This window comes from Sciurus vulgaris (assembly GCF_902686455.1).
Source record: "Sciurus vulgaris genome assembly, chromosome: 3".
In the NCBI taxonomy this organism is placed as follows: domain Eukaryota; kingdom Metazoa; phylum Chordata; class Mammalia; order Rodentia; family Sciuridae; genus Sciurus; species Sciurus vulgaris.
Window position 1 is genome coordinate 13,565,846 of NC_136463.1, and position 16,695 is coordinate 13,582,540.

At 43.1% G+C, this 16,695-nt stretch overlaps 1 protein-coding gene across 6 annotated transcripts in view; it reads right to left on the minus strand.

Moving 5' to 3' along the window:
* Positions 1 to 8,817: 8,817 nt before the first annotated feature.
* The window catches only part of HELZ (helicase with zinc finger), a 160,964-nt gene continuing 153,086 nt past the window's right edge, over positions 8,818 to 16,695 (minus strand). For all 6 annotated transcript variants that reach the window (XM_079131559.1, XM_079131563.1, XM_079131562.1 and 3 more), the window contains one exon: positions 8,818 to 16,207. In XM_079131559.1, the coding sequence (XP_078987685.1) occupies positions 15,873 to 16,207 (335 nt within the window). In that variant the 3' untranslated portion in view covers positions 8,818 to 15,872. The remainder of the gene's footprint in view (positions 16,208 to 16,695) is intronic.

A 16,695-nucleotide genomic window follows, 5' to 3' on the forward strand; every position in this document is an offset into this window, starting at 1 on the left:
CAACTGTCTCAGGACATGTGAAAATTATATGAAATTCAAGTTCGTGTCCATAAATAAAATCGTACTGGCACACATCCACACCTGTTCCTATGGGCAGGCAATGTGGCTGCTTCTGCCACCATAGCAGCCTTGAGTAGGTTGATCAGAGCTGTTTTCCTGCACAACTAAAAATACCTTTATGGGAAATGCTGACCCTTGTTCTGGAGTCACCGTGAACTCCTTAGACCGATCATTGACCCCTCACTGTTCACATCTACGAAAGACACTTGTTGATTCTTTCACTGCACCTCGACCTAGAACAATCTAGAAGGAATGAACGTGAGTCTGGAAGGCCCCTGGGTGGTGGCCACAGTGGGGCTTATGAAGACGCCTCTCTGATGCCTCAGGGGCAGGGTGGGGCTTGGAGGGGTGGCCAGGAGCCTGAGGTGGACTGCAGCAGCCTCCCTGCGGGACGGAGCAGAAAGTCTGACCCCCAGTTAGGAAATCCGAAAAAGTCAATGAAAACATGGGGCTACACCGTGCCATGCCAAGAGTCAAGCCACAGGCAGGTGGAGGCCGCAGCCCTGTCTCTGTCCCACAGCTGACGGCAGGAGACTGCCCCCAAAATGCAAAGATGGTCCAGGTAGAAGAGAAGAAGAGGGAAGCGGAAGTCCTGGCCACCCAGGGAGCGGGACACGTGCATGAGCCGGAGGCTAGGCGGCCCACCAAGCGGTTTGGAAGGCCCGTGGTTCTGTTTTAGTCTTATTTTTACTTTTAGCCCAGTCGGACTGGTGTGCTTTTTGTATTTCCACGCTATGCTTGTGGTTCTGACTTCTGAATGGGACATCCACAGAACGGAGACCATCTGGTGCCCAGAGCTTGGCTCCCCTGAGAGAGGCTTCTGGGCAACGGAACCACGATGCGGCTGAAGGGCAGCCGCCAGCCAGCCAGGCACGGTGGCGCCCGCACCAGCCTCCGTGGGGAAAAAGGCAACGCAGCAGCAACTAACCAACCAACAAACCAGGAAGGGAAGCGCCCCCCACTACCCAGCGCTGCTCGCCAGGGGCATCTGCAGTGGGCAGGTGGCCGGTCTCGGGTCTGGTTAACCGAAGGCCCAGCCAGGCCCCCTCGGAGGGTCCACGGACAGAACCGAGCAGCAGCTCCAGCACCTGCCGAGCCTCGGAAATCGCAGCCCTCATTTCTCAGTGGGCGGTGCGAGTGAGCGTAACACACCGAACTTGCTATTCCCTCTCCGTCTCAGCATTTCCAGCTCCACCATCTTCCTTCCATGAAGTATGGAAGGCAACTGAGCCAAAATGAGCTAGTCAGTCATAAGGTGATAAGGGCTGAGATTTTTTTTTTTTAATTTCAGATTTTTAAAATTCAATTACAAATTTAATTTTTTAAAATTTTAACAAAATTACTATCTTGACCATTTTTAAGTGTAGGATTCAGTGAAGACCACTCACTTTTTTGCAGAACCATTACCACTATCCATCTTTCCATCTTCCCAAACTAAAACTCTGTCCCTGTTAAGCAAGACCTCATCATGCCCGCTCCTCCGGCTCCTGGCACCCACCATCTACACTCCGCCTCTAGGGCTTTTCTAGGAATCAGACTATAACTGTCCTTTTGTGTGTCTGGCTTATTTCATTGGGCACAACATGCTTAAGGTTCTACTTATAGAATTTCCTTCCTTTTTAGGGCTGAATAATATTCCTCTGTGAATCCATATCACATTTTGTTTGTGTGTCCTCCCATCGATGGAGACTCGGGTTGTTTCCAACTTTTAATGATTGTAAATAATGCTGCAAAGAGCATGAAAACACCTCTTTGAATCCTCACTTTCCGTTCTTTGAGATATACACCAAGGGTGATCTTCCTTTTGTGTCTCACTCCTATGGCTTTGCATGGTCCCGGAAGGTTATTATCCCCATTGTACAGAGGGACACTGAGGATCAGAGAAGGCTTGCTTACTGCCACCAACTGCCAAACAGAAATTAGCTGCAGCATCCCACCTGTCTGAGGACCCCTTACCAATGCTCAGTGGGCCTTTGCCCAGATACTGGGGGTAGGAAAGGGACAGAAGGTGTCTTACTGTCTTTGGCTAACAAATGGTAGGTCCTGCCCAAGTGGCTGGGCTTCAAATTTCAAGGATCTCTGTACCTTTGATTTCAGTTTTTAGCTGCTCCGTCAAGGAGGGTAAAAAACCACCTCTCATTGCGGTATTTCCCTGCCGACGCCACTCATCCGTGTTGACCAGATATTTGATTTACAAATTCATCTCTAATTTATACCCTGCCCGCTTTCAGAACCAGTTAATCCCCACATGGGCCACTGATCCTGCTCCCCCGAGAAAGTTAATTAAGGTAATTGCCACTGTGAGGAACAACACTTTCTGTTCCCTCGACTTTGTCCCCAACGAGAATTTGTGCCTGAGTGTGAAAGAGCTGATGTGTTGGGCGTCTTCATTTTGGGCTCAGGCTTGTCGCTCTCAACTCACAAAGTGGCCCTGGGTGGGAAATTTGCCTGCACAGCCACCACCCGAGAGCTCTTGCCCGAGCACCAAAGGAGCTCAGAAGCCACGTTGCCAAGTCCCCAACTCGAATTCGCAGCACAAATGGGGACCATGAAAACAGGGACGCGGCTCACCTGGAAGCGTCCCAGAGGCAGAGATGTGACAACGTGCAACCCTCCCTCGCAGAGCAGGGAGGAGGAAAGGCACCCCAGATCCGAGGCCTGTGCCGTCCACTGGAGGCAGCAGGATGGAGGCCACGGGCACCTGGTCCCTCTGTCAGGGAGTCGAGGGTGGGCAGAAGCCAGGGCCCTGCCCCGCCCCCCAGCTCCAGGGCTCTGCTCTGAGCAGAGCCATCTGTGGTCCAGGACCCCAGAGCGGCGGTTCTGCAGGTCCCACGGAAGTGGCCTGCGGCAGAGGGTGTGTCAGGCCTGGTTGAGGGAAGTGCCCACTCCCCAGACCGACTTGGAAGAGTAGAAGACACCTTGGGACCAGAAACGGCGCCTTGTGTAGGGCATGAAGGCCCAGCTCCGGCCTCAGCTCAGGTCCTGCCTGCTCTCCACAGCACAGGCCCTTGGCACCCTCGTCCTGTGGTGGGTCATTTGCCCTCAGGGTCTGAAGGAAGCAGAGTTTGGGGAGCAGAGGCCACAATTGGATGCACTGTTGAACCCTGGGGCCAGGCCAGGTGCCGTGGGAAACTAAGAGGAAGAAAGGGAAGGAGAGAGGGAGGGAGGAAGAGTAAACCGCTATCAGGGAAGACACGAGGACTGGGTCCGGCCCAGGACAAATGTGGCCACCAGTCAGCTGTCCCATGAAATCCCTGCGGGCAGGGATCCACAGAAGGCTGCCATTCAACCACCCTCCAGGTCCTGCAGCTGTGGGCAAGGCCTGGTGGTGTAGTGGGCAGCTGTGGAAGGTCTGTGGGCCTCTGTCCCTCACCTGTTAAGGTGAAGCCAGTTCACATGAGACCAGAGTGCAGGTCAGAATGGCTCCTCCAGTTCTGATCTCCTGATCTTTTTTTTGTTTTGTTTTTGGTACTAGGGATTGAACCCCGGGGCACTCGACCACTGAGCCACATCCCCAGCCCTATTTTGTGTTTTACTTAGAGACAGGGTCTCACTGAGTTGTGTAGAGCCTTGCTTTTGCAGAGGTTGGCTTTGAACTCACGATCCTCCTGCCTCAGCCTCCAGAGCCACTGGGATTACAGGTGTGTGCCACCGTGCAGGGCTGTTCTCGTGATCTTAACACAAGGAAATACACGCTCTGGCCCTGGGTTTGGGAAACACAACTTTCACAGTTTAAAAATCACCACACAATCCACTTGCAGGAATGATAAAGACAGCTTGGTTCTGCCAAGCCCTGGGCAGAGCTCTGGACTTTACTTCCTCTCTTCCATCTCGCAAGGACCCTGCATGTTGGTACTCTTATCATCCCCAACTTACAGATGAAGAAACTGAGGGTCACACAGCAAGGGAGGGACCAAGCTAAGAATCAGAATCAGGTTCTTTTCTACTTCCAGACTGAGCTGTCTGTTCCTCTACTGAGAATTGTGAGTTCAGTCTCACTGGGTCCCACTGTTCTGGAGAGACCCATTTTTCCAAAGGTCCCTTGTGAGCTGTGCGATAACTGGGCTCCAGTTTATTGTAACAAGCACTTACATGTGTTATGTACACCATTTCAGTACTTTAGAGGCCTCCAAAGAGCTAAAATTGTGCTGGAACTTTCTTCTAAGAAGACCTTTTTGCAGTGCTGGGGATTTGAACCCAAGGCCTTGTGCTTGTGAGGCAAGCACTCTACCAACTGAGCTATATCCCCAGCCCCTAAGGGGACCTTAAAAACAAGTTTCTAGAGCCATTTTCTCTGTGTACATCTCAACTTCTTGTATGTGTTTCATGAATTAGGATTTTAGTTCTGTATCTGGTCTTTGTAAGCTTCAGGCCCAGGCATGTCTGCTCAGATAAAATGGTGCAAGCAATTTATTTTTATGAATCACAATGTGTTCTTATATTGCCCAACCAAAATAAAGTAAGTTCTGATTCTGATATCAGACGGTAGCTGTAGTTGCAGTCCATAAATTCCAATGTCAAATGTTTCTGTTGTTGAAAATATCATCATTGCTCTAATGAACTGATTTTTTGCAAATATAGGTATACTAAATAACAGGTAAGTACAATAGCTGCCTTATACATTTAGGTTCTAACCTAAGACTTTGTTAGCGGAAATGGATCCTCTTAACATTTGTGGAAACCATTGAGAATCATCTGAAGTCCTTGGATCCTAGCAACTAGAACCTTCCCCATCCCAATCCTTTTTCCAAGTCCTCCACACAGTGTCCGGCACAGAGTATCCTCAGGACATTCTGGTATGTTGAATAAGCACATAAACTAGAAAGCTGTTCAAGGGAGAGTGGGCCGGAGGAATTCCAAGGAAGAACGGGAAAGCACATCAAAAGGCCTTTGGAAGCAAGAAAGAATCCATTCCTGATCCATTTCCCAGGCCTCAGGTGTCTGCAGCCAGAATGATCTGTCCCCGCTCATGCCTCAAGTCAGGTTAATGAGATCAAGCCTGCTGCATTTGCTACAGGCCAGCCGATGGCTGTGTAGCTCTGAAATGAGATGACATTTTAAGCTAGGGCCTATCAGATGATGGTCTTAAGTACAGAGAGATTTCTAGAAGGGCTTGGCTGGAAAGTACAAAGCCACTTTTAATGACACTAGATCACAACTTCTTTTCTTTTTCTTCAAAACAGTTTATCTTCCACTCTCAACTGAACTAGCTCAGCAGGAACTGCTGTGGTACCAGATGGCATAAAGGGTCACTGTAAAAAATACCTGAGATAAATCAGCTTATCAAGAAGAAAGGTTTATTTTGGCACACAATTTTGAACGTTTCAGTCCATGACTGGTTCTCCCCACACTTTGGGCCTATGGTAGCACAGCAGCACGTCATAGCAGGAGCACAAGGCAGAGGAAGCCATTCCCTCTTTGCAAGGAAGTAAAAAGAGAAGAAGAGTCTGGTGTGCAACAATCCCCTTCAAAGCCATGTCCCCAATACCTGAAGAGCTGCCAGTAGTTCCCACTTTTCAAGGTCCCACCACCTCCCAATCGCACCACAGAAGGCAGAACAAACCTTGCCTAACACATGGGTTGTTAGGATACACTTATCTAAACCCTAGCACCCGGAGAACAAGTTTTGATTCCTTGAGCTTACCCACCTTCTGATCCCCTGCTAATTTTGTCCCAATTATGGAATTTGCTTTAAACCTGGTCACAAAGCTAAGGAGATGGAATCTGCAAGTATTTCTCTTTGAAAAGACCTCAGCCTAGAGACCCACTTGTGCAAAATAGCAGGTAGATGTGAGAGCCAGGGACAAAGACAAAGCCCACTACTCCGGTGACTTTGAGATTTTTGCATGTAAAGAAACAAAACTCTGAGGACTGATTGGAACATTCTCGAATTTCCTTTGCAAGGTCTCTGACATGTTCAGGCATTCCACCTACGTCCAGGCAGCCTGTCACTCCTGTTTCTGTTCAATTAAGAAGGACAACCATCAAAACTACCTTCTCCTCTGGCTCCCTCTGAGCGGCCAGCCGGCCACGCCCTCCTTCCAGGGTCCAGCGCGGGCTGCTTTGAATCAGCCAAGCAGTACCACTCTGTTCTCAGGGATTAGCAGCACAGTTTCTTGAAACAAGGGTTTAAATCAATTTGCAGAGCATCCCTTTTAATGAGCTAAGAGTGGGATAATACCACATAGGTTTTGCAAGCTGCAGCTTCTATTCGATTTAATTACCTCCCTCTGAGGATTTAACATCAACCAGAGCCTTAGACAAAGGGGGATTTCATCACATTTGCAGAGCTCTGCGTGGTAGGTATATGCCTCACAGACCAGCCTGTGCTAAAGGAGGCAGCATCCATCAAAATTGACATAACCATGGTGAAGCTGTCAAACAAAAGGTTCTAACAGGGGTACCTGGTAAGACACAAGATACGTGTGAATGCTACCACCATCACTGTTGAGGGAGTGGGGGGAGGAGGGGAGGCCATGGCTTACCGCTGCTGCCAAGGGCAGCTGCCCCAAGCATGGAAGCCTGTTTTCTGGTGTTAAAGATTTAGAGATCTGAGGACATGACCCCTGCCACCCAGAAGTTCACAAACTCTTCATTATAATACAAAAACTGTGACAACGCTTAATTGCAGGCGGAGAGTTCCCGGTGAGCACAGGGAGGTGAAGTTTAGTCTTGATTAATAAGTAAAACTCCAGGAAGTAGAGCTGGGGCTGGGTTTGAGGGCCAAAGGGCCTGAGCCAAGCAAAATGGAGCAGCAAGACAGTCAAGGCCCTGCACAGGCAGATTGGGGACTGGTCCGCCACAGCCTGCGACGGCAGTGCTCAGGAAGGAGGCTTGGGATGCCTCGAGTCCCACTAAGAAACTTAGGACGTGGTGGAGAGCCACTGATGACTCTCCAGAAGAGTGGCCCAATCAGACCAGCTTCCAGAGAGGTGCCTGGCTGCAGTTGATAGGATGAACAGGAAGTGAGTCACAAAGAGGATTTCCTTTCTTATGGAACTGACTGGTCAGGACAGAACCCTAACTCAAGCAGCAGAGTCGATTTCTGACCCAGAGTTCCTCAGCTGCTTAAAACCAACCACGGGACAGGCACCATGGCACAGGCCTGTGATCCCAGCAGCTTGGGAGGCTGAGGCAGGAGGATCGAAAATTCAAACCCGGTCTCAGGAATTTAGCGAGGCCCTAAGCAAAAAAAAAAAAAAAAAAAATAGAAAAAGGGTGGGGATGTGACTCGGTGGTTAAGCGCCCCGGGGTTCAATCCCTGGTACCAAAAAATAAAAATAAATTTAAAAAACCAACCATAGGGGCATTTGAGTGTTCCAGATTAACCCAACTCAGGGCAGGCCACTTGCCATCGCACCTCCCTCCCACCACCAGCTTCCATCCCCAGCGTGCCTGCCACACAGATTTCCCATATTGCAGTTTTGATGGAAGGCAGGGCTTGGTTTTCCTATTGTTCCATGCTTTCACATTAATACCGAAGGACACCCAGGGGGGAGTCATTTGCACTTTTCTGCTGACAATGACTTTGGGTTACTTGTCAGGAGGGGAGAGCAGTACAAGGAGACTTCCAAAGCCATTGGACTTCATATGTAAAGAATTGTTTTTCTTTCCAAAATCCAAAGATTTATGCCATATCAATTTAACTCAAAAGAAAATAAAAGATAACTAGCCTAAAAATGGATTCAGTGGGGCAAAGCAGCTCAATGGTAGAGCCCTTGCCTAGCATGTGCAAGGCCCTGGGTTCAATTCCCAGCATGCAACAATGACAAAAAAAAAAAGATTCACTGCAATGATGTGGATTTTAAGCTGTTCTTGTGAAAGGCTAACCATCCTATCTACTTCCATTTATAAACCTTAAGGTATATTCAAGCTAGATTTACAGTGCCACATTAATAGGACGTTAAAAATAAAATAGGCCACACAAAGCATTCTGTGACCTGCTAACACTTCCTAAAAACCACATCATAGTCAATGCAAACAATTATTTCCCAACAAAAACAAGACCCTGACTCAGGGCAATTTTCTGCACAGACAGCAAATTTTTTTGACAGATGAATTAACACTTTCCACAAACCAGTGAAGTGCATTATCATACCTACATAATATATTGACGTACATTAGGCTTATGAGTTCTCAAATTCAGGGAACACAAGCCACAGTAAACAACTAAGTGATTTGTTAAGAGTAATTCATGACATTTTTAAACAATTCGGATCTGTATTGAATGACAATTTGAAAAGGGATGATTTTCTCACTGACCACTGGTGACCTTTGAACTTTCAGGTAACACATTAAAGCCTCATGCTTGGGGATTTAAGTAAAGTCACAAATTTCTGGAAACTAGAATCACAACCTCACAAACTGACAGGAGTTCTCCATTCCATTAGTTTTACCATTTGAGATGATTAAACTGAACTACTTCATTTCTGTGAGACCTTTGAACTTAGAAGTAAAAGGAAGCAGAGAATTATAGTTCACACACATAAGAACTGAATCTCCGAATTATTAAAAAGGCATTTTATTATAAATACATTTTAGTTGTAGCAGTAAAATACATTTTGTGTTACCATGAATCTTTTAAAACAAAAGAACTTCACTGAGACAATGACCACACTGTAGGAACTGTAGACCCCAAGTTGAAAATTTGTTCCAAGGAACCGAAGTAGCTAAAGTAATTCCAAAAAACTAGGTTAGAAAAGAAGAGACATAGACAAGGAAAGAGGAAAATAAAAACCCTAGAGAGTAGCTTTGGGGTTATTTTATGGTACAAAGTCATTTTTACTTTAAAGAATAAACTCTTCAGGTATCAGAGCCTCTTAGATGAGGTATCATTTACTGCAAAGAAAAATAATAATTTTGCCATAAATTATGCTCAATTCAGTGGCTGTACAACTGGCACTTCAAAGAGATGGAAACTGACCAGTTCAATTTTCTATCGCCTTCTTCAGGAAAGCTTTCCAATAAGAACCAGTATGAATTTGCTAAGTTATTGATCCTACAAAGTTAGCTGAACAAGTTAGAGAACTGTATTTTTGAAGCATTAAAAAAAAAATCCTGTGTCACTGATAACAGGTCCCTTTAATAAAATGCAAAACCCATTACCTTTATAATTTAGAGAAGTATTTTAATCACCATATTTACCTAGGATACAACTACTACATATAACCAGTACCTTCATGGGCTTCAAAGAATCAGGTCAGATGACTGGCACAGAAATCAGATACAGTACATGATGTACATAATGTCATATACATGGATTTATAGGAGCAGGTGTGGTCTGGATAGGAGAAAATCCAGGACCATTCCTCTTAGTGAGAGGTGGGGGTTGCTGAGAAACATCCTCAGGTGTAAGTGACACTTTGGAAAGTTAGCCTGGACAAAAGTGCCCTCTGACCTACTGAAAGATATGAAGAGGTCTTCGCATACAAGGGGTCATGCAAGGCCAAGTGTAAATAAACCAAAGCTCCCCACGAGCTGGGACTGCATAGAGGAACCTGTGCCGAACAGACCACCAACCCTCACCAGAGCTCATGGAGCCTTTCCGCTAGGAAGTACTGCTTTAAGAAAGCCACAGCCGTGCCTTCCAGAAGATGGTCTTCGTGTACTTCTAGGCCTAAGTCATTCTATACTCTATTACCTTAAAAATAGATTTTATTTTCTTGCTAGTATCTCAGTAAATTCAAAGCCAAACTAAAATCCAGAAGCAGAGCCCAATACCCCCATGGTGCAGTCCAGGGTGGATATTAAAACAACACCACACAAATGTAAAAATATCCAAAGACCTGTCAGATTTATTATGTGACAGGCAGTTTCTTTCTCAAAAATAACTTGCTCATACATGTATATTTATGAATAACTCATGCTGTGTTGGTGGTAGATTCCCCTAAACTGATTTGCAAACAGATTTTTTTAAAGGTAGCAAAGGAATCAGAAACAATTATTTATTTTCTGCCATATACAATACCTCAGGCTCTCCCTAACACCTGCTGGCATGGCAGAGAATCTAAAATAACTTTGTTAACCTGAGAAACACACAATTTGAAAAGCAAATCCTTTGCCCTCACCCTCCCCCCACCCCACCCCACCCCAAAAAAAACATAAAAACTACAGAATACATTATTTGGGTATTATCTATCATTTTCAATGCTCCACGTCACTGCCATCTCAGGACAGGACTCCTGTACTTAGCGCCTCGACAAATGCAAAGTGCATTCTCGTGACATGCTGATGGCTTCTTTCCATAATTCTCGTCTCCACGTGCAGGGATCATCAAGATCAACTTGACTCTAAGCACATCAAACACACACACGACTTCCAGACCAAAGCCCAGGCAGCCGTGTACACAAAACCAACTCACCCCGGAGGGAAAGAGCTCCTCACCCTGATGAGGAAGAGCAGCACAGACCCCACTGGGAAGGAGAGAGGGGTGGTGGCCAATCCAAAGGCAGAGTTTTTCTCCATGAATGTGCCACTCGTGGCATCAGAATTGTAAAAATGACTCAAAAGATGAGTTTTTTATACTAAGTAAATAAATGTATGGCTGGAAAGACTTTCTCTAGACCAGTGATTCTCAAAGTGTGGTCCCTGGACTGGCAGCATTGCTGGGAACTTGCTGAGAAAGCCAGTCAGTGATCAGGCTCCAGCCTACTAGAATCAGGAACTCTGGGGTGGGTCCGGCAACCTGTGCTTCAACTAAACCTTGAGGTAAGTCTGATGCTGGCTAAAGTTTGAGAACCACTTTTCCCCCCCATTTGTCCTGCCACAATTCTAAAATCTTAAACAGGACAGGGTTGTATATAGATACTACTCTGTTGAAACCTATGTCATTTGCCACCCTTTCCCCCTTATTTCTCAAACGTTAAAGTATTAATGAAAACAATTATTTTGTAAAATCAAAAATTTCTTAAAAGATATTGATTTCCCCTCCTATATATAGTTCTAAGGCAGGCAATCACATGCTAATATGCAAAATAAAATACAGAAGAGACCTCATACATGAGGTAGAAATAGCTAAAAAGACTCCCCAAGAACATAATGAAAATTTCATAATATTGTTTAATGAACTCATAGAATTATATAAAACTTACTATGCTTTATGCTTAATATTTGTATCAAAATAAAATCTCTCTGTTGAACAAATTCCAAATAAAGTCTGGTCTAAAACTCTGATTACTGAAACTATATGAACATCTCTGGGTTTTCCTAACACTCCAGTTTTAGAAGGTCTAGAATACCACTGTATAACTGGGTCTGGGATTTAACCACAGTTCACATTTGTAAGTCTAGATTCTTCTCTTAGGTACCTCCCTTCAAACAAAATTAGGAGTTCTAACAGCTGTTTCCTTAAAGATCATTCCAAAGTCGATATTTTCAGTAAGTTCAAATTTTTTTAAATGTTACATTGAAATTGTTTTTTTAACCTGTTTAATTCAATATTCTAGTTTAATGTAATAACATAATGCCACTTTCTGAATGTTTTATAAGAATGTGAAACGTTTATAAGACTCTCCATACAGCAACGGTCTTGAGATTGCTAATTAAACAGGGGTGAAAGTGGTAAGTGTAAATTTAGCAGCTTCACAGTAAAGTTTCAGCAAGTAAATGTCCATTCTCAAGTACAGGGACAACTCAAGAAGCCTATCCTGCTGGGCACTTTGAAGACTGAGGTGCCACTTACTCTGGCACCTTTACAAAGTGTGACCACCACCACCAGGTGACACTTTGAACAAGGTATTACAGAACATCATCCACGGTTTTCTAGCTTCTAGGCTGTCTGAACATGGATCATGTGATAGAAGAGACAATCAGACCCATGACGACATTTGCCTGGGGATTCAGGAAGACGCAGGGGGTGATGGTAGAAACTGAGGACTTTCTTATGTTAAGGAGACTGTTAGCCAGAAATAAGGTCTGGGAGATCAGAAAAGACAAATAACGCCCTCTGAGGAGCTGGAAAGAGGAAAAGGAGATGGCTAGCCTAAATAATAGTTTAAAGCAGCAATTTATCTTTTGATATATTTAAAGTTTTTAACATTGTCTTTTTGTAAATTTTTCTGGGATTCCTTCCTTAAAAAACAACTTCACAATGGACCAATATGACCACAAGTGTTTCTTTTTCAACAGCTATCTCAGGAAATCTAATTTTCTTAATAACAATTTATCTGAAATTGTTTTTTACACCCTTTTTGCCAAGATGGCTAGAGATACATTCTTTTATGTGTATAGCTCTGTTCTCGAGGTGAAAAATATTGAAAACATATAAAATCAACTACACTAGAGCCACATAATACTATATATTAATGATCTCAAAGTTAGCAAATTCAGTTAGCTTCCTCAGCAACTTCAACCCCTTTATAAACAAGGAAACTATTTTCATAAATAGGTCTTAGAGGTTGCTGTGTTTAAGTAGGTAATGCTTAGTCAGTGGGAATTCTACTTATTTTACTTATTCTGCAATTCTTTGAACTGAAAAGACCAGTTGATGTTTACACCAAACCTGAACTTCCTCTAGAATCTCTGATGAAAAAAACATCCTGCAACAGTATGGTACTTCACATACACAAGATGACCTGGACAAAAAGCAAAGCTGCGTGAAGAAAGGAAAACTGGGGTTATGTTAGTTTAGGTGGTCAATAATTAACTACTGGCTAGTCAAAAACAAAACTCTGCTCTAACAATTTTACAAAGCATATGCTAAAGAAACAAACAAAACACCAGAAAACATCCATATTATGGCAAATAAGGCTCTTCAAATCTTAACAAAAATGCATTTTTAGATCAGGAAAAAAATATGCATGAATTACTCTACACACAATCACCTAAAAGAATTTAAGATTAAAAAGAAAGAAAATCTCGAGTTGCATTGAAATTAAAAAGTGAAATGAATAAAAAAATAGTTCTGGCAAGAACAAGGAAACTTCAGAGCGATACAAAGAACAAAGAAGTAGAAAGAAATCATGTGAACAATTAACCTCTTAGAAGAAATCTGTTCTGGAAGAAAAGGAAGTTGGTAATTGGTATTATTCCACAGTTATCATCAAGTTTTCTTTAAAGTGTCAGGGTGTGTGTGTGTGTTCTTTCTGAGCTCTAAGGTTGAACTTAGGATATGAAATAAGAAAACAAGTTATTTTTATTGTGTGACTTTGGGGTACTTGCAAATCGTACCCAAATGCTGTTAAAGAGCACAGAAGCTAGGCCTCATTTCAATGGAAACTTGCAATGATTCCTGTAGCAAGACTTGCTCAAAACTATTATAAGACTCTGTGCACGAAAAAGAGTCTTTAAAGCACAGTTGGAAAGAGTGCATTAAGTAAAGCTGAGAAAGAGGAAGCTGGTTAAGGGTTAAAGTGAACATTTGATCCCGAATGTCAAGAGTGTGGGATGGAAGCATTCAAATCCTTGGCTAGCGGTAGAAGAGGCAACAAGGAGTGCCTGGACATTTAGGGCACTGGACTAACAAATGGCGACAGCTGTTCATTTTAGAAATAACTGCTCAGAAATAGAGTGGCAAAGCCACTTACCAGCTTCCTTAACCCTCTTCCCTCATCAATATATTCATATGAGGTGGTGTGCACATGACCTCCTTAACTAAACATACATATAAATAATTTAAAACTGATAAGATTCAAGTATGGAAAACAGACAATGAGGCAATAACCTCATGACAAGGGGTCAGCTGAAAGCCTCGACAGCATGATTCTGTCTTCATATCATCAAAATGCTTTGGAACGTTCATCCAGCATGGGTTGTCCCGCATACTGCATGGTCGCGAGGGGAAATCACCACTGATGGGACAACTATCTTTCACAGATATCTCACACTGGGGTGACCTAATTTCCAATAGGGCTATGCCTTGAACTTTGAATAGAGTTGGAAATACACAGCAACATCACACAGTTCTTCCTTCCTCTGGCTGAAGTAGGCTAAGCAAAGCTGACACAGCTAAACGTGCGGATGTGGCATCAAACAGATAAAGCCAGTGCTGTCGCTCGTTGGCTGCTTTCCACCTGTGATTGACATGTCTGCAGTCTCCAGGTCTACCTCTGCCACCCTGACCGAGACCTGCAGCCCACACCACGAAGCCACCACAGATGAGCCACACTCTGGGCAGAAAAGTAGAACTGGCCCGAGGCACGCCTCATTTGTCCTGCAGCTTGCTGTCCTTTAACCAAAGGCACTCTTTCATCCCAAACAGGAGCTGTAGCTGGCCAACAGGAATCAACCTCTTGTCACCTAAGAGATATAAGTAGCTTTCCTTTACCCTTGTCACTTTCAACCTGGTTTTAAAAATGTATTGTGACTACAGGATGGTCTATCAAAAGCAGTCTTCCAAAAAACTATTTTTGAATGGATCATCAGGAAGGTTCAGTCCATATGAAATGTTCCCGGCCTTATCTTATTTAAAAAAAAAAAAAAAAAAAAAAAAAAAAGTTATACTGTAGTTTCAAGATATCTCTGAAATATAAAAGTATCACTACTAGGTCAAGAAAATGATCAGGACATGCATTGCTTCAAATGTGTAATAGGACCACAAGTTTTAAGAGGGTAAACATTTTCCTTTAAATTTTACCAAAGTTCATTCAAAACAATTGTCAGACTGTAGAATATTTAAGATAGTTATTCAAATTTTATACTTTTATATAAGTTCAATAGGGATATTTTTGAAGAATTGAAAGACATAAAAACAAGAGTAATTTTCTGCCCCAAATTCTGAGGAATTTTGATCAGTTTTTGACAAACATTATACTTTTTCTTTAATAATGTTCCTCAAACAAAACAACTAGCAAAATATTTGAATTGCCATGTATAATGTCACATTTTAATGTAAACATCAAATAAGGTACCAAAATTTTTTTACTGGAGGGGGAAAAAAACCCAAACCTTAAAGCGGCACGATTCTTTTTACCATTGGAGATGGGGAAGCCAGGTTACAGACATGTACACATGCATAGTGAGAAAAAAAGGTTTTACTAAATTCACGCATTTTTAAAATAGTTATCAAGTCTACTAAGCACCAACAATCCTAAAAATTTTTCAGCTTCATGATTTGTTTAAAAAAAAACACACACTATCAAATTAACATTAAAAACAAGCTTGATGTGTAGCTTGTCCAAAAAAATAACTAAGTATGCCAATGTTTTTCACATTTCAAAAAACAGTGGCACACAAAATACACCTGCAAAGAATGCCTTTAACTCTATCCTGCGGTGGATGGAGATTACAACAGCACATCACACATAGTCTAAAACTATAAAAGTTCCAGAATGCAGCATCCTGTCACAAAAAAAAAAAAGTTGATAAAACTTAAAAGTATTTAGAAGATGCTGCCCCTTTATTAAAAAAATTTTAAATGAATTTGAGCAAAAATAACATACATTTGTACATCAACTGGCCATTTCTGGTACAGAAACCCAGCATATGGTAATATTATTGAATAAATGTAAATGCTACTTACAATTTTTTTTCTTTTTAAATACATTTTAGACAAACTTTTTTTTCTTTTTTTTTATAGTTGCACAATTAACCTCTTAGCTGCTAGCTTGATGCAAACATATGTAACAATACACAAATTTAAAAATATCTTTTATTCTACATAAAAGCTGTCAAAATTCTGACTCACATCAAAAATGCAAAATAATGGAATATACTTTTAAAAAATTAGTTGCAAGTCTAGCAGCAAAGCAATTAAGTGAGAACATATTTAATATTAAAACAAAGGGAACTGTGCATCTATAGATGAAGTCCAACTACCTTAATTCTATTGATACAAACAGAAATTAAAACATTCTCCCTTGAGGAAAAAAAAGTGATTATTTAAAATAGGAGTAAAAGCCATTGCTGCCCGAGGAGCTCCCCAAGCTGAGCTCCTGGAACAGAGACAGGGGGTCGCTGCTCTTCTTGGCCTGCTCAGGTGGGGGCCGGGGTTTGGGGGGCGCCCGCAGCGCGCTGGCATAGGACATGGCTGGCTTGCTGCCCGCCGAGCTCTGCTGGCTGCTGCTGTTGGCCGACTCTGCAATCTGCTTGTTGGGCATGAGGGGCGGGAACTGGCCGAGATGCTGCAGCATGTTATAGTTGAAGGAACTGGACACCTCCAGGTTTTCAGGCTTCAGCGGATCCTCAGGGGCTTTGACAGTCTTAGGTGGAGCTAAAAGTAGAGAACAACAACACTGGATTAAGGGCCCGCTGGTGGTGTGCATGCATGTCCCCAGCTCAGAGACTCCGAGCTGGGACTCACCTCCAGGAACGTGGGGAGAAACAGTGAAGCCACAAGGTCAGACCTCTGGCACAGAATGCTACAATCACAACACATCTAACCAAACTTACCTCATGAAAACACAAAACCACCACGTGGACTGGCATAGCTAACCTGTAAACACTAAAGGTCAAATGTGAAGGCATGCTGAGGAATAAAAAACTAATTTGTACAATTGTATTTTTATATTTATCGTACTAGCTGCTCACAGATTGTAAATATGAGTATGTTTCTGTCTAAATAAAAATGAGCTGCATATGCAAACTTCAGATCAAAATAGCTCAGAATACTATCCTAACTAATTAGTGGCATGGATTCCATTTGTTCACAGTGCCAGGCTTTCCTGTAATATAGATCAGTAAACATGGAGTAAGGTGCTA